This window comes from Amia ocellicauda, chromosome 4 (genome assembly GCF_036373705.1).
Source record: "Amia ocellicauda isolate fAmiCal2 chromosome 4, fAmiCal2.hap1, whole genome shotgun sequence".
Classification (NCBI taxonomy): Eukaryota; Metazoa; Chordata; class Actinopteri; order Amiiformes; family Amiidae; genus Amia; species Amia ocellicauda.
The window spans coordinates 10,571,281-10,594,317 of NC_089853.1; the positions used below are offsets into that span (position 1 = coordinate 10,571,281).

At 38.0% G+C, this 23,037-nt stretch overlaps 2 protein-coding genes across 3 annotated transcripts; both read right to left on the reverse strand.

Moving 5' to 3' along the window:
* Positions 1-1,776: 1,776 nt before the first annotated feature.
* Positions 1,777-3,602, reverse strand: cox8b (cytochrome c oxidase subunit 8B). The gene is made up of 2 exons (XM_066701007.1): positions 3,342-3,602; positions 1,777-2,023 (listed from the first exon to the last, which is right to left on the reverse strand). The coding sequence occupies exons 1-2, from the start codon at positions 3,450-3,452 to the stop codon at positions 1,931-1,933; spliced, it is 204 nt and encodes a 67-aa protein (XP_066557104.1). The 5' UTR covers positions 3,453-3,602; the 3' UTR covers positions 1,777-1,930.
* Positions 3,603-5,415: 1,813 nt separating this feature from the next.
* tesmin (testis expressed metallothionein like protein) lies at positions 5,416-22,559 on the reverse strand. Of its 2 annotated transcripts, XM_066701005.1 has the most exons (17): positions 22,470-22,559; positions 21,348-21,805; positions 19,997-20,143; positions 17,828-17,908; positions 17,336-17,513; positions 16,166-16,248; positions 15,395-15,523; positions 14,579-14,670; positions 14,406-14,477; positions 13,702-13,804; positions 12,890-13,027; positions 12,347-12,474; positions 8,768-11,752; positions 8,561-8,638; positions 8,401-8,458; positions 8,051-8,125; positions 5,416-5,884 (listed from the first exon to the last, which is right to left on the reverse strand). In XM_066701005.1, the coding sequence occupies exons 2-13, from the start codon at positions 21,786-21,788 to the stop codon at positions 11,563-11,565; spliced, it is 1,782 nt and encodes a 593-aa protein (XP_066557102.1). In that variant the 5' UTR covers positions 21,789-21,805; positions 22,470-22,559; the 3' UTR covers positions 5,416-5,884; positions 8,051-8,125; positions 8,401-8,458; positions 8,561-8,638; positions 8,768-11,562. The 2 variants fall into 2 exon arrangements, with proteins under 2 accessions (XP_066557102.1, XP_066557103.1); XM_066701006.1 differs by lacking the exon at positions 17,828-17,908.
* Between the last annotated feature and the right edge of the window lie 478 nt (positions 22,560-23,037).

The following is a 23,037-nucleotide window of genomic DNA, read 5'->3' on the forward strand; positions in this document are numbered from 1 at the left end:
GTGTTGTGGCTTCACAAATGCTTTGCTGCATACCTCGGTTGTAACGAGTGGTTATTTCAGTCAAAGCTTGAATCAGTCGGCCCATTCTCCTCTGACCTCTAGCATCAACAAGGCATTTTCGCCCACAGGACTGCCGCATACTGGATGTTTTTCCCTTTTCACACCATTCTTTGTAAACCCTAGAAATGGTTGTGCGTGAAAATCCCAGTAACTGAGCAGATTGTGAAATACTCAGACCGGCCCGTCTGGCACCAACAACCATGCCACGCTCAAAATTGCTTAAATCACCTTTCTTTCCCATTCAGACATTCAGTTTGGAGTTCAGAAGATTGTCTTGACCAGGACCACACCCCTAAATGCATTGAAGCAACTGCCATGTGATTGGTTGGTTAGATAATTGCATTAATGAGAAATTGAACAGGTGTTCCTAATAATCCTTTAGGTGAGTGTATATATATATATATATATATATATACACACACACAACTCTGGAAAAAATTAATAGACCACTTAAATCAGCATCTCTACCTGTATGGCAGACATTTCATTCCATTCATTTTTATTTGGAATTTGGGAGAAATGTCAGTAGTTTATAGAATAAAACAAAAATGTTCATTTTACCCAAACACATACCTATAAATAGTAAAACCAGAGAAACTGATAATTTTGCAGTGGTCTCTTAATTTTTTCTGGAGCTGTATATAAAAATGTATTCAATATCAGACCCATGAGAATGGCACTCAGTTCTGTGCTGACAGCTGCAATTCACCCCGACACTCGATCAATGGGACAATTGTGTAGTTTTGTGCGGAACATAGTTTAGGCCGCGAGGAGACAAAGCGTCTTTTCTTTATTACTAACACGTGCAGGGGGTGAATAATAGCATATAATCATGCTTACATTAACAAAAATGTATCATGCAACTGTCTCATTACCACCACCACTATTGGGCTATACAATGTGCTTTGGCACTTGCCCTCAGTGGTTCCCAACCCTTGTCCTGGGGGACCCCCATCAGAATCATCCAAATCAGATCATGGCACACATTTCTGTTTTAGTGAGGGTTTCATGGCACACTGTGGCTTTCATTAAAACAAATTACCATACAGCAATTGTGACTTCAAGTCTAATGTGTTGTATGACTTTACACCAGTTAACCTTGACTGCTCATTCCTGGACACTATTGTGCCATTGCGCACGTACCACATTATACCCGTCGCAGGTTAGAGCCCTACAGGTTTTCCAGGTGTGTGTATTTAAGCAGTTACTAAGGATTTTATTAATCTTGATGCATTGAGTCAAAAGATTATCCATACATCCATACATAGGCTTGTTAGTTTTAAAAAGTGCCAGACCCAGGGTTTTGGTTGGAGACCCTGTCTGTGCGCATTGCAGGTTTTTTTGTTTGTTTTTTTACCGCAATTCTTATACTAAAGTTAACAATAAACGAAATAGTAATTCAGTACTGTGGGTTAATTTGGTCTCTAATAAAGGTAACCAATTAGTTCATATTTGGAAAGCTAAACGCCACGGATTGCTTGGTTGGATGCGTTTGTCCGGATGATGACTCGAACGGTTTTCCTGGATACCTACATGAACCTCAGCATCTCAAGTTGGGAAAGATTGCTATATTACTCAGTATTACAATATTGCAAATATTTTAAGGGTAACTAAATTTAGTCTTAATCTGTACAAAACATTGTTCATAACAGTAATAACAGCTGTTGAGAAAATGTTGTGTTCAATAGATAACTTAAAATAAGACATTGCAAATGGTAATGTTGTAGGTATTTTTTAATAAGAAAATTGATTGTTTTGTTTTTACATTTATTTTAAGAATGACGGCTGTGCGGGTCATTGAATTTCCCGGGTCTCCAGGCATGATATAAATGCATTTCTCTCGGTCCGGCTTGCTGGCCCGTAAGGACTTTCATCGTCGTTTGTAGTTTTCCAGGTTGGCGAGGATCCAGCCAGAGGGAACCAAGATGGTAGCAAACATAGCGACCAAGGCGATACCTTGTTCCTGAAATTATTAAAAGATTTCATCATACCTTATTTGGAATAATTTGGTTATTTTGGAATACAGTATTTGATTACTTCATGATTACAGAAAGGTAAAAGGTAATTACTGACGGGGTACAACTGCGAGCCTCATAGACCAGCAGTTTATAAAAATGCATTCTGGTCCATCTGTGTATTAAGTTAATACAAATGTATATAATACAAAGAAAATTAGGTCTAAATTAAACAGGTCAGTAGTTATATGTTTTGTTAAAAATATTGCATAACATTAAGTAGCCTGTAAAGGATATAGGTTTCTATGAAAGTTTAATATTAGATGTAAAGTGCAAAACTTGTGACATAGGGAGAACTGATTAATAAGGAACACTATTTATTAATTTGTTTGTTTCCTTATTTATATTTCCCATTTTAATTGCAATTACCATGTCTGCTTTCTGTACCGAACAGAAGTTTCACTCTGAGTTCAATAAGTCCAGTTGTACGACTTTAATGCATTACAATCTACACAAGCTACACAACTGGTCTCACCACATGCGCGTTTTTGGCAGGGCTATATTCACTTTGTTGAATATACAGCTTAATGAAGTGAAACCAATCTATTTGCGGTGCACTTCAGCTCACATGTTTCCTTGTGTTGAATGGCTACGTGAACGGACTTTTATTAACAATGGCGCTGATCAACCTGCTACCTAGTGGTCATTCTGCCTGCTATTGTAATGCAACAATGCAATATATGTATGCAATAATAGATAGATGGCCAAACGAATGCATATATTTAATTATATAGTTCCTCTAAATGACTATAATAAGTAATAATAAAAGATGAAAGTATAGGGACCGTATACACCAATTTAACACATTCTGTTTGTTCAAGGACAATACAACTTTGTGTTAGAATGTATTACATTTTACACATTAGTTTCAAGAGTGTACAATTTAATTAAAAATGTGTCGACACAGTGCTCAGAATTGGTCAGCCCTTCAGACTGTTTTTCCTTTCCTGGAAAACCCAAAAGGACGATCTATAAGCTAGACAACTAGTTGCTCAAATACATTATTTTCATGAAACATATATTGAAATAAATACATACAAATCAATTGAAAGTCCAAAATAACCATCTCCGAGTAGGTTATCAAGTCATTTTAACTCCAAATTGGGCTTCTACTCGACGCTTCAGCACTTGCACTGGTGCAGACAATTGGTCCCACGTTAAAAAACAATATTTGATCAAATTCGTGAAAATTAAGTGCACTTGTAACAGCTTTTGAACTAAACTCATGTGCAATATGTGAAATAATATGTCGCAGGCTAAACTTACCACCGGAGTGATGACTTCCTTCGCAGGCTTTTCAGTGAGGCGAGCTCTGGGGATGATCTGGTGCCTCAGAGAGCTGCTGAGCAGTCTGAAGGTGCGATTAAAGCCCGACATTATTATTCCCTTTATAATTGAATGTAGCTTTTGTATAAGCTTTTAGCCACAGGCCAGGGTAGGAGCAGTTGTGTATCTGACTGCCTGGAAAGTTTTTGAATGCCCTTCAACGGCAGATATCTCGTTCTCCTGCCAAGTGTAACATAAGTTAGAGATACTGAAAAAAAAAAGAAGAAAGTTGCGCATGTGTTATTCAAATGCGCAAGGACTAATATAGTCTTACCGCTTTTTAATTGGCTGCCTGCGCTTGAGCTACACCTCCAACACATCTGCGATCAATCGTTAACTACAACACAGTTTCACTTTGAGCTCATTTCCAATGGTATTCAAGTATGTTTTTATTTCTCTATTCTACTAGATCATAATCAAGGGGAAATAACATTTTAAAATCATGAGTATCCTTTCATAGTTTACCATCTTGAAACGGTTCCTAGCAGAATTAAAATATGTTGCAACTGCTAGAGTTCTTTCCAACAGATCGCAGTGATTTGGTAACGATATATCGAATTGTATCCGTGCGCAATAACAGACTCGGTCGCATGTGTTAGTTGCCAGTATAATTATTTTGAATATAAACACATATGTACAGATTATAGGATATTTCTAAATTTATTTCTAAGTTTATTCATGTAGACCTGCATGTGTGACCAACAGTGAGGACTTCATTTTGATCGAATGGGTTTGTTGCTCAAGCGAAGTCCATTCTTCCTTTCTGGGTTAATGATTGCCGGGCAGTAAAGCATCGGACTCCTGAGCAAAAAAAAAAAAAAAAAGCAGGAGCACTTGACACTACAGGGATGCATGAAGACTGAAGCCCCAGGCAGCACTGTGGTATCTGTTCTGCATCTTGACTTGCTGGCTTGACTGGAGTTACGGTGCAGCTACTTTTCCAAAATTTCAAACAGTCCTTTTCACTGGCCGCTACACACAGCTGTAATCTACAGACTGAGCAGCCCTTGTTTTCTTTAACTTCTCAAGACTGACAACAGGTGCAGAATATAGACTACAACAACAACGGTACTTGGATCTACCTATGCAAAGACACCACATTGTAACTCAGGAGAGAGTGATACGTGTTTGTTCCGATGCAAGACTCGCAGATTACCAGTGACAATTAGGTCAAATTTGTAAAAGTAGCACATATTCCTGAGCGCATCTCTCACAGGCTGTCCTTCAGGGTCTTGTGATGGCCAACACGGAGGCCGGGACGTCACTACTGCCTTTTTTCCCCCCCAGACACGTCTCCAACACAATCATCCATGAAGAAGACATGTGGACCCACTGTCCTGTATGCATTTCTGTTCCTCAGCTCATCCAGAAAACAAGAACCAGACTCATATGCTCTGTGGGTGCTGTAATGTTTAATTTCTTAGTTGAATTGACTTTGACTTTAATTTACTTTTCTGCTTCACTTTATACCTTGTTTGCTAGACGAACGCAGGATGATTGGGAGAGGGTTACACACAGTTATTTAAAAATGGAAACCAGACCCTAGACTTCCAGGCTGTGTGCCAAACTTTTTTTTTTCTATTTATGGTAATAACAGCTGTACCCGGAATAATGTCGCAATCTCAAGGAGAGTGTCTGTGACTTCAACCGTGAAAGCTGCATTTTGTAAATATCAGACTTTTAGATTTTACTTGAGGGAGTGGTGTAAAGTTGGATCTAGTCTAATACTTCATTCTGCAGTGTAGCATTTCATTGTTGGCCAAGTATGTTTCCTTTACTTTTGCCCTGTGGGTAATGGAGTTTTCTGTGTGTGAGAGCCTTTTTTTTTTTTTTTACATTTCATGCAGTAGGCATCTGTAAACTGCAGACAATTGTTCAATGTAATTCTCATTAGTACCATCACATACACATTCATCAATATAACTTACACAACAGTTATCTAGCCAAACACATAGGCCTACCTATCTAAGATGGCTTAGAAATATGACAAGCTCATTTATACAGAGTTCTAACATTCTACATGCTTTTTGGAATTTATTTAAGATTTGGACATTTGATATTGAGATATTTTCGCTTCATATAGCCAGAATGAAACACAGAGTCAGTCAAGCATTTAGACACATAAACACAAACAAGTTGATAGACAGATGACCTGAAGAACAGGTTTGTGACCCATTATCAATAAAGGCTTAAAACACACACAGCAAATTGTCAATTAAGTTTTGCAAATTTAACAAAAAGACTTGGGAATTGACTGTTACTAGCCATTGTATTTGGAAAACATGGCATTTTCTGAGACTATTTACTGACCCCATGCAAAAAACAAAACAATGAAAAAACAGCTCCAGATGATGTGTTTTCAACTTGATTGTGACAGGTGTTCGGCCTCGTTTGCAATGCTATTCAAGGTAGAATCTCTAGATTGTCAGCTGTCAACATTCTCCGGATGTTTCTGAATTCCACTGATCTTAACTTCTGGTATCCTGTATCAAAATTTAAGGCAATATGTCATTACCATAGAGCAAGCTGCATCTGTAGCATTCTGGTGCATCCATAGAGGGATTACATCACAAAAACACATTTATACACCCTGTTACACATACTTTCCCTTAATGAACTGCATGCATATCTACACATCAAATCTACATGCACAAAAGGTTAGTTTTTCTTTTGTACTAGTTGAGAGGACAGTATGTATGCATGTTGTTTGTGCAGTTTATGATTTCATTACAGCTTGAAAGTTAGCAATGAGTTACCAGGAACAGCACAAGGGGAGTTAAATTGGCATTACGCCATGCCGACAGAAGAAACACTAAAATCCACAATAGAAGCAACAACACAGAATCAAACAAAATATCTACTAGCAACAAAATACATTAACAGCTGGATATACAATATGCATTTATACCCACAAATAGTAGGCCTAGATAATGCCCCCAATCTTTAAAAGCATACACTGTACATCATGATGTAATGTCCTTCCTATAGTTAAACCAATGAATAAATACTTGCTTTATAAAGACAAACGGTCAGATGCATATTTTGCGTATTAAATTCAATTGACATGGAAATGTAGCACATACAAATTACACACAAAACAGCTATGTTAGCTTATATATACAGTTAGGTTCATACATTTTTGGACAGTGACACAATTGTCATAATTTTGGCTCTGTATGCCACCACAATGGATTTGAACAATCAATATGTTCTTTAAGTGTAGACTTTCATCTTTAATTTGAGGGTAGCTACATCCAAACTGGGTGAACGGAATAGGAATTACACACATTTTTATATGTGGTCCCCCAATTTTAAGGGCTCAAAAGTATTTGGACAAACTAACATAATCATGAATTAAATTATGAGTTTCAATACTTGGTTGCAAATCCTTTGCAGTCAATGACTGCCTGAAGTCTGGAACCCATAGACATCACCAGATGCTGGGTTTCTTCCCTGGTGATGCTCTGCCAGGCCTGCACTGCAGCTGTCTTTAGTTCCTGCTTGTTCTTGGGGCGTTTTGCCTTCAGCAAGTGAAATGCATTCTCAGTTGGATTCAGGTCAGTTGATTGACTTGGCCATTGTAGAACATTCCACTTCTTCACCTTAAAAAAGTCTCAGGTTGCTTTCGCAGTATGCTTCAGGTCATTGTCCATCTGTACTGTGAAGCGCCGTCCAATGAGTTTTGAAACATTTTGCTGAATCTGAGCACATAATATAACCCTAAACACTTCAGAATTCATCCTGCTGCTTTTGTCAGCATTCACATCATCAATAAATACAAGGGAACCAGTTCCCTTGGCAGTCATACATGACCATGTCACAACATGCAGATTCACAGGTGAGGTGGTATGCTTTGGATCATGAGCAGTTCCTTCCCTTCTCCATACTCTTCTCTTCCCATCATTCTGGTACAAGTTGATCTTTGTCTCATCTGTCCATAGGATGTTGTTCCAAAACTGTACAGGGTTCTTTAGATGTTTTTTGGTAAACTCTAATCTGGTCTTCCTGTTTCCTATTTCCATCTTGTGGTAAACCCTCTGTATGTACTCTGGTGAATTCTTCTCTTGATTGTTGACTTTGACACAGATATGCCTACCTCCCGGGGGGTGTTCTTGATCTGGCCAACTGTTGTTAAAGGGTTTTTCTTCACCAGGGAAATAATTATTCTGTCATCCACCACAGTTGTTTTCCATGGTCTTCCAGGCCTTTTGGTGTTCCTGAGCTCACCAGTGCTTTCTTGCTTTTTCAGAATGTACCAAATAGTTGATTTGGTCACACCTAATGTTTTTGCCGTCCCTCTGATTGGTCCGTTTTGATTTCTAAACTGAATTGTTTCCTTTCAAATCCATTGTGGTGGCATACAGAGCCAAAGTGATGACAATTGTGTCATTGTACAAATATTTATGGACCTAACTGTACATCTTTGTGTATCTGAAAAAAAAATACAACATATTTAATTGTTTGGTATATTAGCCAAACATATTACTTCTACTGTCAATAATATGAATGTACGTCGTATCTAATTTAGTGATACATTAACATGTAAATTAAATGAAACGTTATTACGTCAGATCTTTACAGACAGCGCAAACGATAATGTATTATCCATTCCACCCCCTCCTCACAAATATCAGCTAATTATGACATACCTTTAATATTCAAGTCGTTCAAGCTTAATCCGTGATACTGGTCTTCATCATAATCAGAAGCGTATCTTCTGCCATCTGTAAAACGTGACGTTAGTGAAAGTTTAAAGGGTGCAAGTAGCCTAACCCAAGGTAATCGGACACCATCGGATAAAATGCACGTTTTCCAATTCCTGAAGGAAATACTTCCTAATTGACCGTATATTGGACACGCACTGATTTACTGATCTTCTTAGGTTCACAATAAAGACTAAAGTGAAATATAGTACATTCTGTTGCAGCAGTGTTAAGAATGCACCTGTTATAAACGTCTGGAAATGTACAGTGTGAATAAAGAAATTGGAAACACTTACATTTCCCTTTAAGGTACAACATGGACTGTGGGCCCCAGTTTCTAGAATTCAATTTATTCTGTTGAAATAATGTAAAAATACAATTATGATTATGATGATGATGAGGAAGATAATTAAATCAAACCAATCAATCAATCAAACGAACAATAAACAAACGTACCTTTGGTGCGCAGCGTGATTCCATCACAAGAAAGATAATTACAAAAGTGCAAGTACAAACGATTGCGATTCTGGTTTTCTGAAAAAGAAAAAAAAAATGATATATATATTATATATATATTGACCAAGTCATTCCTTCTACATTGCAAATTGGTATAATTTAAAGTGGTATTGCTTTGTTTCTTGTACTGAAAACAAGTTTCCTTACCATTGCATCGAAATGGACGGAGGCTTGGCTGCAGGTGTGCGTGTCTGTCCGGCGCTATTTCTCAGCTTGGCTCGTCTCTCGGAGGAGGACAGTGGGATGTCAGGGTCGGCTGTGCTTCCCTGAGACGCGCATCTCTGGCAGGTAGATTGTGACTCCGTGCTGGCGAAGGCATTTATATTAACTTGAAAATAAAAGCTTACGTCAGGCCTTGGTCAACAAAACTGGTGTAATTAAAATAAATAGCTCACTGATGTGTAAGTTACACTGGAGCGCTAAACCTTTCATCTCCTGGTTTTCATTATTTTTAACTGTTTAATTAGGATTTTCCACCACATTTACTGAAATACGAATTAGGCATACTTCACAGGCACCTTCCCATTTAATATGATTAATGGCTACTGATGTGTGACTTCAGTAACGGGCTAAAGGCAAACCTTCAGAAGACACTGCATGTAGTTCTTGTTTATTGCTAAGACAGACATGCACCTGCAGATATTCATAAGGGTTGAAGCCATATTGGGCGAAGTTATTTAAAATATGTGTCGCACATTCAATGGAAGTCATAATGGTTAGATACAAGGGGAAATATAATTAACAAAATGTTACTCAGTTTCTGATGCTTCAATTTTCTTGAAAACTTATTTCCACATACGAACTATATATATGCCTATACACACACACACATATATGCATGTGCATCTACATGTGCATTTATCTGACATTATATGCTACTCCAAGTAATCTGAGCTATTTTTTTAGTTTTGCTGTATCTAACAGTAACCATGGACACAGTATGAATCACTGATGTTCTTATTCTACGCTGGGACTATTGTAATTTCCATTCATCTTTTATTTTTTCTCAATTACTTACATATACACACACCATTATTAAGACACTGACATACAAGACAATACTGAGAAAACACTTTGAAAACAGCCTTTGACTTTGCGACTGGAATGGAACAAAAAACATTGCGCTCCGCGGGTCTAAGTACAGTCATTACATTCATTTAGGATGTGTGTTTGTCCAGTAAGCAGCAATTACTTTAATAATTACCTTGGCAAAGCGAGGAATGAGCTATTATAGCTTTACTTGTATTCCCAGATTGTCTGCTCTGCGCATTGACTTTTACACTAGCATATGAATGAAGCTGAATCTAATTATGAGTAAATGATGCTAAATTGCTCCCTCCAAAATGAGATAAAAATAATTCATACAAATATTATTTTCTTTCTGACCTTTACCATTAATTTGTTAATACTTAATTTCATGACTGTATAGTTTGACAATAACCAAAGGAGCCCACGCTTGTCTAACTAAAGGGGTAGGGGACGCAAAATAAGTTTAATGGACCGTGAACAAAGATGAAACATGTACTTCTTAATAGGCCTACATTCGCCTTATCTTCTAAAAGATTGCTCTTATGCCTACACACAGGCTATAACGAACACCAAAGATTTGAGTTCAGTATAGAAGATTTGTACTAATTACCTTCACCATGTTTCATTACTGTTATTATACATAGGCCTAACACTGTTTTCCCTCGTTAGATTTCGAAAAACGTTAATCCTAAAAATAATCAAAAATAATCAGACGCACATCTACCCAATTCTGAAACATCCACTTAAATACCTTGTCGTGAAACTATATTCTTGTTCACATATGACATACAAGTTTGTATTGTCACCCAGATTAGCAAGATTATATTATTATTATTATTATTATTATTATTATTATTATTATTATTATTATTATTATTATTTAAGACCTTAATTGATGTTAATAATAAGTATTATTATTTTAAATAATTAAGGTTAAATCAAGAAGTGCAAATACAGCTTTTGCCCGTAGAAGGCGCCACTGACCCAAATAATATCGTATTTCCGTCCACATCTTTATCTTAACTGGAAGTAGGGCTTAATGCTGTAACGTTTGAACACTAAACAGCTAACACAGGGTTCTAAGATTTTCCTCTGGCAGTGTCTCCTACCACTTCTATGCTGACGATGCTCAGATCTTCTGATCTCTCCAATCCTAAATCTTACATTTCTTAATCTTCACTGACACCAACATCTAATTATCTTTCAGCCACCTCCTCCAGGATGCACTGAAACGCACCCTAGCCAAATTCCCCTTTACTTCTCTGTCTTCTTCTGCTATATCCAAATCCTGACCAGAGATGAGAGGTTCATACCTGATCAGAATACATTTGTGTGATTATATTACACAGGCTTTACATTAAATTAAGCCAGAGCTCTGTATTTGTCAACGTAATGAACCATGTTTTATTATGTAGCATAGACTGACAAACTAACACTGTTTATGAAGTATCATTTATACAAAGCAGCTCAAATATTCTATGAAGAGCTTATTAAAAATAACTTAAGACTTACAGCAATTTACACTCCTACACTTTAAATAACTAATGTACATTATGCAGTAGTGTACTGGTAGTATAAGTAACTACATTTATGTTGTCCTGAATAGTCATCCACAGCTAAATAAATATATAAAATAAAGCCAAAATGGAATCTGTAATTTAACATCCGTAGAGTAGAACATTTTGAAATGTTCAGGTACTTGAAAGAACTTAAAGATTTTGTACAAAAAATCTAGACTAAGTGTTTCAGGTAGAGGTTATGTAAAATGTTCAAATGACAAGAAACAAAAATAATGATACAGATTTTTTAGGTGCATATAATTAAATCTAAACCAGGTTGTCCTGACTAAGAAACATTACCACAAAATAACAGAAAACATATAGATCTGCTTATCATGGTATCACACAATGGTACTAGGGATACAAAGTCCCAGATTTCCATATTGACTGAACAATTTGCGTCAGACATTGACCATACTCCTGGAGAATCATTTTCTCAGCTTGGTGCAAAGAATAACTTTCCTTTTCTGCTTCTTCAGCTTGAGCAAGAAGACAACTGCATGTGGCTTTCACTACACCAAGCGTGATGCATGAAAGAGGATACCTATTAATACAAAATTAAAAAATCTATGGTAACCGACAAAGAACAAGGACACCTCTGATATTATTCTCACCATTTCTAAAACAAGATCATCCCCAATTTTCTAAAAGCAATCCCAAACACAGAGCAAAACTCAGTATATGCATTGAAACATGTAACTGCCCTTTTTGTACATTTACAAATTATAAATATCAAATTAAATATGGTGTAAAACCCAAAATAATAACTGCTTTACAAGTTTCTTTGGGAAGAAGCTGGATCTAAATAAATAGGAGCTAGCCCCTCAAAAATGTGTTCATAGTCCTTTTTATAAGTTTCAGGCTACTTAATACTGAAACTCCCATGGAAACTCAACTCAACTTTTATTAATTTGATTATTTAAGCAAATTACTGCTTTTGGGGTGGGGAACGTGGCTAACAATGCAGACAGATTTTCATATATTTAAGTCGCTGAAATTCAATGATATAATAATGGTTAAAACTGAACAGCACAAAACATCAGACAAATGAGATTTATGGCTCATCTGTAAAGTACATCACAGACCTGTGTATTCCTAAGCCAGCAATGCAATATTTTATTGAAGTATATCATCATACCTGTTTTTTTGGCATGGCGATGTTTTAATGAGACTTGTATTCGCTGACACCTTCATCTTTCTTCGAGGGCTCTCCTCGTAATTCTTACACCCAAGGCATTTACAGGTAGAGGAACACATTATCTTGGCCTAAACAGATTTCCAGAAAGAGGGGTGTATAAAACCAAGTCACCTGGAATGGGACAAGTGGCTAATAAATCTTGCACACCAAAACAAAACCAATCATGCTGAATATTTATTTCAAACCCAGATATCAACAAAACTTCCCCAGTGGTTGCCTGCATATTTCAGTTTCTGTAAATTGCTTTGGATTAAAACACTCTCTATGATGGATCATGATTGAATTCAGTCATTCTGTTAATATACATTAAGTAAAAGAAGAAAGAACTTCAGAACAGGATCATTGGAAAGGAAGAATGGGAGAAGGGGAAGGAGAAGAAGAGATGCTGATGCCGTTTACCTAAAAAATGTGGCCTTAAAACTCAATGCACTCATATGACTCATGGTTAAATACACCTGTGTTCAGTCGTTCTTGTGTCCTCACCTCATAGCACTCACAGTAGTTTTTAAGGCAGCCGGAGCGTTTGCAGTTGCAGCCTTTGGTGTGTCGGCCTTTGATCCCTCCGAGTTTGCCACTGCCAATTTTTGGTCTAAACGCCTCAGGATTTCTGTCGAGACAGGTCTTAGGGCAACAGAATTTTCCCCCCAAGGAAAACGTTACTAATGTGCAGTACTAGATATAATAAAATGCAAATACATATAGCATTTATTAATGCGGTCCTCTCCCATGCGTTTGAGAAATAATAATTAATTATACATGCAAAAGGTGTAACATACTACAAAAGCACCAAAATCTGTAATTGCATGGTGTGTTCCATATCCCCACACATAGAGAGCACTCTTTTTATTGTCACTGCAGACCACAAGCTTTGAAGCAGCATGAGGCTTCAGCAAGGCTTTGGAAGAGTCAAATTCATCAATGATCCAATTCTTTGCAAATGAAAGCACATTTTAATAACTGGGCCTCCCTAATTAAATTACCATCTCCTCAAACAAATTCCACCAAATGACGACTGACAAAAAGAAAAAACAAAGCCTAACAACTGGTGAGATACTTGTGTTTCCCAGTCTTTTAAAGTACTTCAAAATGTATTCTCAAACATGGCAAAATCCATAGATTCTGACAGTGACAAACAGCATGGCATGCTGCAGGCCACTAGCGTGGCTATATCATTTAATTAAACAGGTTTATGAATAATACAACTAATCTGTCAGCTGCAAGGGAGCAATATATTCACATTTGCAAAGAAGTAAAAGCACCTTCCTACAGTGCTTGTCAGTTTAAGGCAGAAATACCTTAATGGCCTTGAATCTTTCAGCCTCATGTTCAGTGTCGTTGCAGCAGTTGATACAGTTGCAGTTATTACAGATGTCACCATTGGCAAAGCAGTCACAGTAACTTCAAAACAAAACAGTCACACAAATGATAATGATGCAAATAAAAAGTGTTATGTTTCTGAAATCTATGACATAGATAAGTTTATCTCTGCAAAAAACAATCTCTTGTCCTGAATTCTGTACAAAATATATAGACCTAACAAGCTTCTGCCATCAAATATCACATTTGTAAATTGTGCATTGCAAGATTACTCTATTGCAGACCATTGTTTTAGGAGTTTTCTATGGTGTTTATAAAATTCTGCCAGATTCAATCACTTTGCAGTAACTTTAAAAACTTGGAACAAACAGAACAAATTGCCACAAATTATATTACTTGTGATTATTATCTACAGATAAAGGTGGACAATAGTCATTAACTTTGTGTGCGTGTGTGTGTGTGTGTGGAACATGTATACCAGTTTATTTTGTATTTTGTCCATTGTTTCCATTCATGTTTTCAAAGTTTCCACATTTAAGAGTCCAGATCAGTAGATATAGTAATATTAGGGTGGCAAATGCACAGCTATTTTCAGGTTGGATTGTGATTGCCTTTGGTCACTTATTGCTTTGACCATTTGAAGTCTTCCCATATTCAACAGTACAGATAAGCAGCTGCTCACAGTTTGAGGCACTGGGACTTTGTGCAGTTGCAGGGCTTTTTGGACTTTGAATCCCAGATGGTTCCAGCAAACCTTTTATAAAGAAAAGAATATATATTATTACTATTAGTAGTAGTATTAGTAGTAGTAGTATTTGTAGTAGTAGTAGTATTGACATTCTGCTTTATTCTTACCCAGAGAGAGACATTTCAGACTGGCCTTGTATGCAGCGGTCTGATATAAAACCCGCAGCATCTGGATGAAGATGGCAGGGTGTCTGATGAAACTGTTTACAAGAGAACAATGAATAATGTCTTTGACAAACACGAAAGCACAACCTGTATGAGAATAAATAGTCTGGCAAAAATCCCTGCCCTAATGACTGTTTCATGGGTATCAGGTCTTGGATGTTGCTTTCATCCAAGTGATGTCATCAACATGTGCCCTCCATCTTGGTTTTGCTATTAAAATTTCACACTGTGCCAACTGACCTGGTGTGAAGTATTTTGATGTAAGTAATCTCATCTGACTGGTTTTGAAATAAAAACACAGTTATTCACATCCCAGGCTCTCTTTGTTTACTTCAGACCAGCATTACTTTGTTAGGCTTTAAAAGTTTAATTTTGCCTTCAGGAAAGAAATCCAAAGACACTGAAGGACGTCTACAGGCAATTCAATTAATTTTACGTAAGATCAAGACAAATATACAACCCTAAGAACTCTGGGATTTCTTTTCTTCAAATGAGCAAATGGATTTAATACCTAGAAATTCACTTTAGACAAGTTTCCTGTATTTTTTGTAAAGACCTTTTATAAAGTGCTTTGGTCACTAGGTGTTGGAAATGGAGAACAGAGCAAGCATCCAAAAGTGCGAGCTGCAAATGATCACATTATTCCAGAAAGCCATGTATAGTATAGAAAGAAAAAACATAGGCTACATTTATTCTCTCTCTTGTGCAATCGACTGTGAAGAGCACATGTGGACAATTTAAGTCTTGTTTTTCACCCACCTGTGGGAAGTAGGATGATGATAGGGTGTTGTAGCCATAATCACTAATCAAGGGTGGAGGGGATATCAGACAGGGGCGGGTGTGGAGTGCTGGTCTGAAGATTGGGAGACCAGGTGCAGTCACACACGGCTGAGGCAACAGGGTCCCCATACCCAGAGGAACATCAACAAGAAAAAGAAAAAGGGCTCTATTCACACCTATGCTGCACTAAACAGAAGGATGTCAACAAGAGTTTGACTGATATAAGTCAAATTCATTCCAAAACAAGACATTTAAAGTAATTTAATGTCTGGTATTTAACATTTTGCCTTGGCAGTCACATACCGAGAACAGCTCACATGACAGACACTCATTGTTATGGCATGTTAAATTAGTGCAAACATGACTGTTGCATTGTCCCGCATTGCATGAGATACATTTAAAACCTTGTACAGACATCATGGGATAATCAGAATTAAGGTGCTTTTTTTCCCCAGCTGCAGCTAAAAGGAGACAAATTGTGATGAGCGCATCAAAATATATTTCACAGATCCTTCTGTATTTGATGTTTCTGCGATATGGCCAAATGGTGGGTACAGATGTAAGCTACTTCATGTTTTACTAGAAGTTACACTAAAAGTGAAATAGATAATTAGAGCTCTGTGACACACCAAGCTCTAATTATCTAATATAACCTTGAGAGTCTGTGTGTTTGTTTAGATTCACCTAAGAGTCGTTATTAGTTGCCGATGACAAATTGGATAAGCGGACACAAAAATGAACTGGGCCTACCTGTGGTATATTCTGGCATGTGGTTTGGACAGCAGCGCTTATGTTCTTCCTCACTGGTGCTGAAGTCACTGGGTGAACAGCTTCTAATTCTCACATCAAAAAAGGAAAAGAAACAATAACACAACACCAATCGCACATATCCCTGAAGCTTAAGCCATCTGATTTATTTAAAGAATACTGAAGTGTACACCGATCAGCCATAACATTATGACCACTGACAGGTGAAGTGAATAACACTGATAATCTCATTATCATGGCACAAGTCAGTGGATGAGATATATTAGGCAGCAAGTGAACATTTTGTCCTCAAAGTTCATGTGTTAGAAGCAGGAAAAATGGGCAAGAGTAAGGATCTGAGCGACTTTGACAAGGGCCAAATTGTGATGTCTAGACGACTGAGTCAGAGCATCTCCAAAACTGCAGCTCTTGTGGGGTGTTCCCGGTCTGCAGTGTTCAGTACCTATCAAAAGTGGTCCAAGGAAGGAAAAGCAGTGAACCGGCGACAGGGTCATGGGCGGCCAAGGCTCATTGATGCACGTGGAGAGCGAAGGCTGGCCCGTGTGGTCCAATCCAATAGACAAGCTACTGTAGCTCAAACTGCTGAAAAAGTGAATGCTGGTTCTGATAGAAAGGTGTCAGAACACACAGTGCATCACAGTTTGGGCACGTGAGCATCAGAACTGGACCACTGAGCAATGGAAGAAGTTGGCCTGGTCTGATGAATCACGAGTTCAAGCTGTTGACTTGGCCTCCAAATTCCCCACATCTCAATTCAATTGAGCATCTGTGGGATGTGCTGGACACACAAGTCCGATCCATGGAGGCCCCACCTCGCAACTTACAGGAGTTAAAGGATCTGCTGCTACCGTCTTGGTGCCAGATACCACAGCACACCTTCAGAGGTCTAGTGGAGTCCATGCCTCGACGGGTCAAGGCTGTTTTGGTGGCAAAAGGGGGACCTACACAATATTAGGCAGGTGGTCATAATGTTATGGCTGATCAGTGTATATGTTTGTGTGTAGAAATTGATATATAATTATATTTCTTAGTGGACGCCCTTTGAACCCACGACCCTCAGCTCCAGAGTCCAGAGCCCTGGCTACATGCCTCCATTAATGAATTTTGTACACCTCCAGAATTCTGTCATGCATGTTCTCCAGAGATGCTGACCTTTTCCGCTCCCAGCAGGGTCGTTTGCCTCAGTGTCAGTCAGGGGGGGAGTTTGATAGTGCTGCTCTGGACTGGTAAGTTTGTGGTTCTGCCGCACAGTGTGTAGTGTGTTCATCTGGTCCTGGTTAGAGTTGTTTACATCCAGCATCTGTGCACCTCCTTTGAAGTCATACAAGACCTAACGATAATATCAAATAATAACTGAGAATTTATCGAAAATCTGGATATATACTCTAGCCAACTCAAAACATACGTCAAATAGATGTAGCATTCAGAAGAATAAGAAGATCACTACATTCGAGTTAGATGTGAATTGAAAGATGTCATCTCAAATTTGCAGATGAAGCCCATGTAAACTTTGTCTTGAATAAAATTATCTTTCCAGATCACGTCAAATTCATAAATTATGTTTTGTATTTTTACTTTCATTCTGATAAAGTTATTATTATATTTAATGTTGAAAGACTTTCGAAGCAAGTGCCAGAAACTCACCTGGTACATGCTGGGTGCCTGGAAAGAGTTGTCTCCAGGGTGACTGAATGGTTGCAGCACAACCGGCCTGTTCGGCTGCTTCTATAACCACAGGGCAATTATAGAGGAACCCTTTTCAAATCTTACTTTCAGCATGTGATCAATATACAATCTACCATACTTATTAACGGCATCTTACATTTGTACACCCATTCCTTTTGGCAGTTTTTCACATTAATATTTAATACTTATTTTTAATTTGTTTTGTTAAGTTCACTTAATGGAGGTTAATTTGTAGAGATTCTCAATTAAAACACTATTAGTACCTGACAGATTCAATTGATAGAGGCGCCTAATACAGAAATATTTACAGCAGAAAGCTCCTAAAAACAAAAAAGCACATCACTGAATTCAAGTATCCTAAACCTAGTTATTAGACAATACATTATAATTTATTTGTACATTGAATGGCAGATGCTTCTCCCCAAATATATGATCACAAGTACATTCAACAGACTTACCAGGCAAAGGAAAACAACACTGTTGAACATTACACATTGAACTCAATGGTATCCTATTTTAATTGAAAAGTCTAATAGGAATCAATAAAGCAATTTTTTTAAACCTTTTTCAGTACAATCCTGCCTTCTACAACAGTGATCTCCATCCTAAATAAGTATCTGTCCCACTACTGTAAATGTTGTCTAAAAACAGGACACACATCTTGTTTCTAAAGTCTCAAGTTTGATCCCACAAGTCAAGAGAAACATTAATAATGAAGTGTAGGGCCATTGTCAACAAGAGTATCCAGCTGCATGAAGGCTAATTGAACACATTCACTCCAATTAAGTTTGCAAATACCTATAGTTTTCACAGCAATGGGCTTTTGGAACAAAGGAAAACAATTGGTATCAACAGTCATAACAAACATTCCTGACAAACCTCTACTGCATTTATCTGTGCAGCCGTTATGACAATAAGTCAGGCCTGCAGATTCAATACTGGAATGGAAGATCCCATCAAGATCCTCATCTGCTATACTACTGCATTTCAGACTTCAGTTTTCTTGTTACTTTAGGAGTTTTGTATGCTCTGTCATTTGAACATGGAAATGATCACAGCAAAGGGGTTTCAGCTGAGAACTCTTACTAGGCACTGTGCCCATATTGGCAAAAGGTTTTAAATACATGCATATAAATCACAAGAGTAAGAGTAATTTACACAACAGAGGGTATGAATATGATGTTGAAAGTTGAAAACCTACAGAATGCTTTATAAGGATTGTAAAGAAGGTCAATGAGTGACAAGAATCAGTGGAACAACTGGAACATGAGACAGATCACATGTAGCAGTGCCTTTCTGTCATCCAAATTGATTTCCCCTTGACATCAGTAAGGTAATTTATACAACCAACTGGCTTGAACCATACAAAACTGTTAAAAGTGTGTGTTAAGGCATATTCTTTAAATGTCTGATTAAAAGGAGACCTTTCTGTTCATAGGCTGACATAATTTATATTGCTGTTCAGGTTGTTTATCTTTGTTGCAAGTTTAACAGGGCATTTTATAAGGCACTGAAGAAACCTGTATAATGTTTTATATTCATATTATGATGATCATAATTATTAATACTGTATTTATCAGTCAGCCATATTAATTGTCAAGCAAGCAAATGATGCTAGTCAAGCAAGGCTGTTCTACAGATAAGGTTTTGTTGATTCTGTCTCAGTGTCTGTTCGTGGGTGTCCTGTTTTTCCACTTAAGGCCGGACATGTACTGGAGACAATGAAACATCTGTTTGATGAGAAGGAACCTTTGAGACTCAACTGAAGTTGGGGTCTCCCATGCCCGCATGTCAATAAATATATTATTCTGTGTACTTCAAAAGCCTGCTTCTTACAAAAAGATTCTTCAGGCACCATATGATTTTATCTTCTGAAATGTTTATAAAAAAACACATGCATTCAAGTATATGTATATGAAGCCTATAGCCTATAGAAGTGTTGGCATATGTTTTATGGATATGGATGCCAAAAGTAGACAGTAGCACATCAGAAAGATCAATATTTTGAGATGAAAGTGGCTGTCACTGTCATTTTAATGAAACTACCAAAAGAACACAAATGACTTCAGAAGGGGATCAACAGATGAAAGAGCTTGTAGCAGTTTTTATTTGAATGGTGGGTCGTACCTGTTGGCTCATGTCCACTCTGCCCTGGCATAGTTGTCCTGCTCCCGTTTCTGGTTTAGGGAAATGCTTTTCATATGGCTGTCTATCACGAGAGCTCTCCTCTGTGGGGTCAGCAGTAATGATGGCAACAGCTTCTTTTTTTTCTGCCTTATTTAAATAACAAAATGTGTAATAGGGAAAAAAACAGAAGCAAACAAAACCAACACTCATTTAGTAAAATCAGCCAAAACACAGTTTACATTTTTATTTAATGCCTTAATGAATATCATACACATTTAGAGCATTTGCCAAAACAAGACTTCTAGATCTAAAAATCACAGAAAATCTGACTAAAGTTAATGTTTTCAAAATTGGGTGTGTTAAAGTTTAATGATTATGCAATACACATTACACAGTATGAGACATCACACTGAACACCAAAAATGGTTTCATACAAGTGCTTTGTAACATGAAACAACACTGGGGGGAAATGGTTAAGTGTATGAGACAATTAATACTATCCATGGGAAGTGTGTCTATCGGCCAGGTGACTTCACAAAAGTCCATGCTCAGGACTGCCTTGTGATTAAAGAGGATGTAACATCTGGACAAAACCCATCTAATAGGACACACATGGACTGTCTTCTTCTGTGAGAGGTTAGCAGTGGTTTGCAGTGGTTAAGAGGTTGAATAACAAATGTCTACTAATTTATGAAAAAAGAAGAGCTTAATAACCCCTTCTGTCATTATGTGCATGATTGCGTACACCACTTCTATCAGGTATAAAGGGGATAATAGGATAGACTGTGGAGAATATTGGCGACAGTTGGGTTTTTGTTCCTGATGGTGGAGATGTAATGTCCAGCCTTTCCCACAGTTTCAAAGTGTACGTTTCACATCCTGCATGGCCTATGTTGCATGTGTAAAATTATACTCAATATAGTGACTTGTTTTTAACTTATGGCTAAAGAATTTTCAATATCCTGTGTGATATCCCCCAATCATATTGGGATGGCCATGAATAATTAAAAAACAATTCCTTGCCTCTCCCCCGCTTTAGCTGTGCTTGTGTCAGGAGGGAGGTAAGAGGTCAATGGGTACAGTATTTAAACATACTCATCACCAACAACAAAAAACAAATATTAGAACCAAGTCTGTAATTACATAGATTTTATCTATGATCCACCCAGGCCCACAACAAGCCACAGTCCTTTCAATAATACACTGTAAAGAGACTGACGACAATGATAGGAGTACTCTCAAGGTGCTCAAGTGATCAATCTGCTGATTTCCTGAAGCACAGTGCCATGAACACTCATCACACTGCGGAGCGCACAGTTAATGGGATTTCAGACTGCTGGATTATACTCACGGACATTGCCCTGCCATAACTGCCCCCCTCCGATGTCCACGACCCCCTGCAGGGAAGGGGAGTACTGGTACCCATTCTGTGCAGAGGGAGCTGAAAGGGGCCACTGTTAGAGTGTAGGCAGTCGAGGAAGGCAGGCGGACACAGCACAGGGGGAGGGGGCCACAGGTCTGGCAGCAGTGTACTGTGAAGCCCGTAAAAGGCAGCAGCATCATCCCTCTTGTAGGTGCTGTCCGGCATGGCTTCCACACTGGCATAGCTGCTCTCTGTGGCAGAGGCGATATCTGACAGCAACTGGTTTGCACAAGAAGAGTAGGTCCCATCGTTAAAAAACACTTCTAGACTGGTCAGACTTCGGTCAGCCTGGGAATCGGGCTCATCTGGGTTGTAGGTGGACATATTCTGACTGGGAAGCTGCTCTTGCTGCACTGTGTTTTCCTCCATGTCATTCTGTTTGAAGACTGCAAGCAAACCAACAAGCACAACCACATCATTCAACTGAGCTAAGCATGCTGTTAAGGGAGGCTTACTTCAATTCACGTTATCTGTAAAGTAGCTGTAAAGTATAATCCAGCTTATTGGATATAAGTGTCAGCAAGGACAATGAAATATAACGAATTGTCTAGTTGGGTTTGGCCAATAAGAATATGTTTTTAAAGTGATGTAAATCGGAGTTGGATCTACACTTTGCTGCCTGGCTAATGTGTATTAACTAATTTGTATCCACAAATCGATACTACCGAAATTTAAACGGTGTGCCAACTTGCAACTTGTGTATCTAGCTGGTAGTACATCATTGTATTTCAGTCCCTTTAAGATTACTTTTGATTCAAGATCGGTGGGGCTATATCGGTCGCTTTCCTTCCAATGCTGATTGTAAAAGGAAAACTGTTAAATTAATTATAGGCTCCTTATAGGTTTCTTCATACAAAAAGCCTAGATCAATCGTTTTGGAAACCTATGCTGCATTATACAGGAGTTAAAGATTAAAGTAAGTTGAACATCCAATCTTCGTCGTGTTAATATACAAAAAAACAAAAACACGTTTATTTATGAACTAATCATGAGGGTGGGGTGTTAACACAATCGCATGATGGTGCCATTATCATTAGCAAAATCGCAAACCTTGTTAATCCGGCGATGCAGTTCAGCGCGACCTTCACAGAATAAACGGCATCTCCTCGTGGTTTTCTTGACTTCCGGTCAGCATTCCCACGTGCTAACAGGTCATATGATGCATGTACAGAATACCAACTCTGACATGCGATCAACATGCTTCACCACACGAGCTACATACAGCGATTGCATCTTAGGTTAACTAATAGTCTACATTTTGGGCTGTTTAAAATTTCACTTCAAATAAAGTCTAAACCTAAACTAAAATACATTCATAGGAATTAAGGGACGTAGTTGTTTGGTCTCATTTGTGGTTCATGGAGGAAGGGTAACATTGTATCAAACGAGCAGTGTGTGAGATTTAGTTCAAATAATAAGAAGTGTCCATGTAATTGTAACATCTTCGACATTCTGGTTAATCGTTTGGCCTGTGGGGCTGCCCTGCACGGCAATGGAAAACTGTTCAAATAGTATAGCATACTAATCTGACCTACCTGAACTAATTAAAATACCGCCACTGACATCAGGTTAGTTCAAGGAATTCACCATAGCTCATAACCCACAATATTATTAAGAT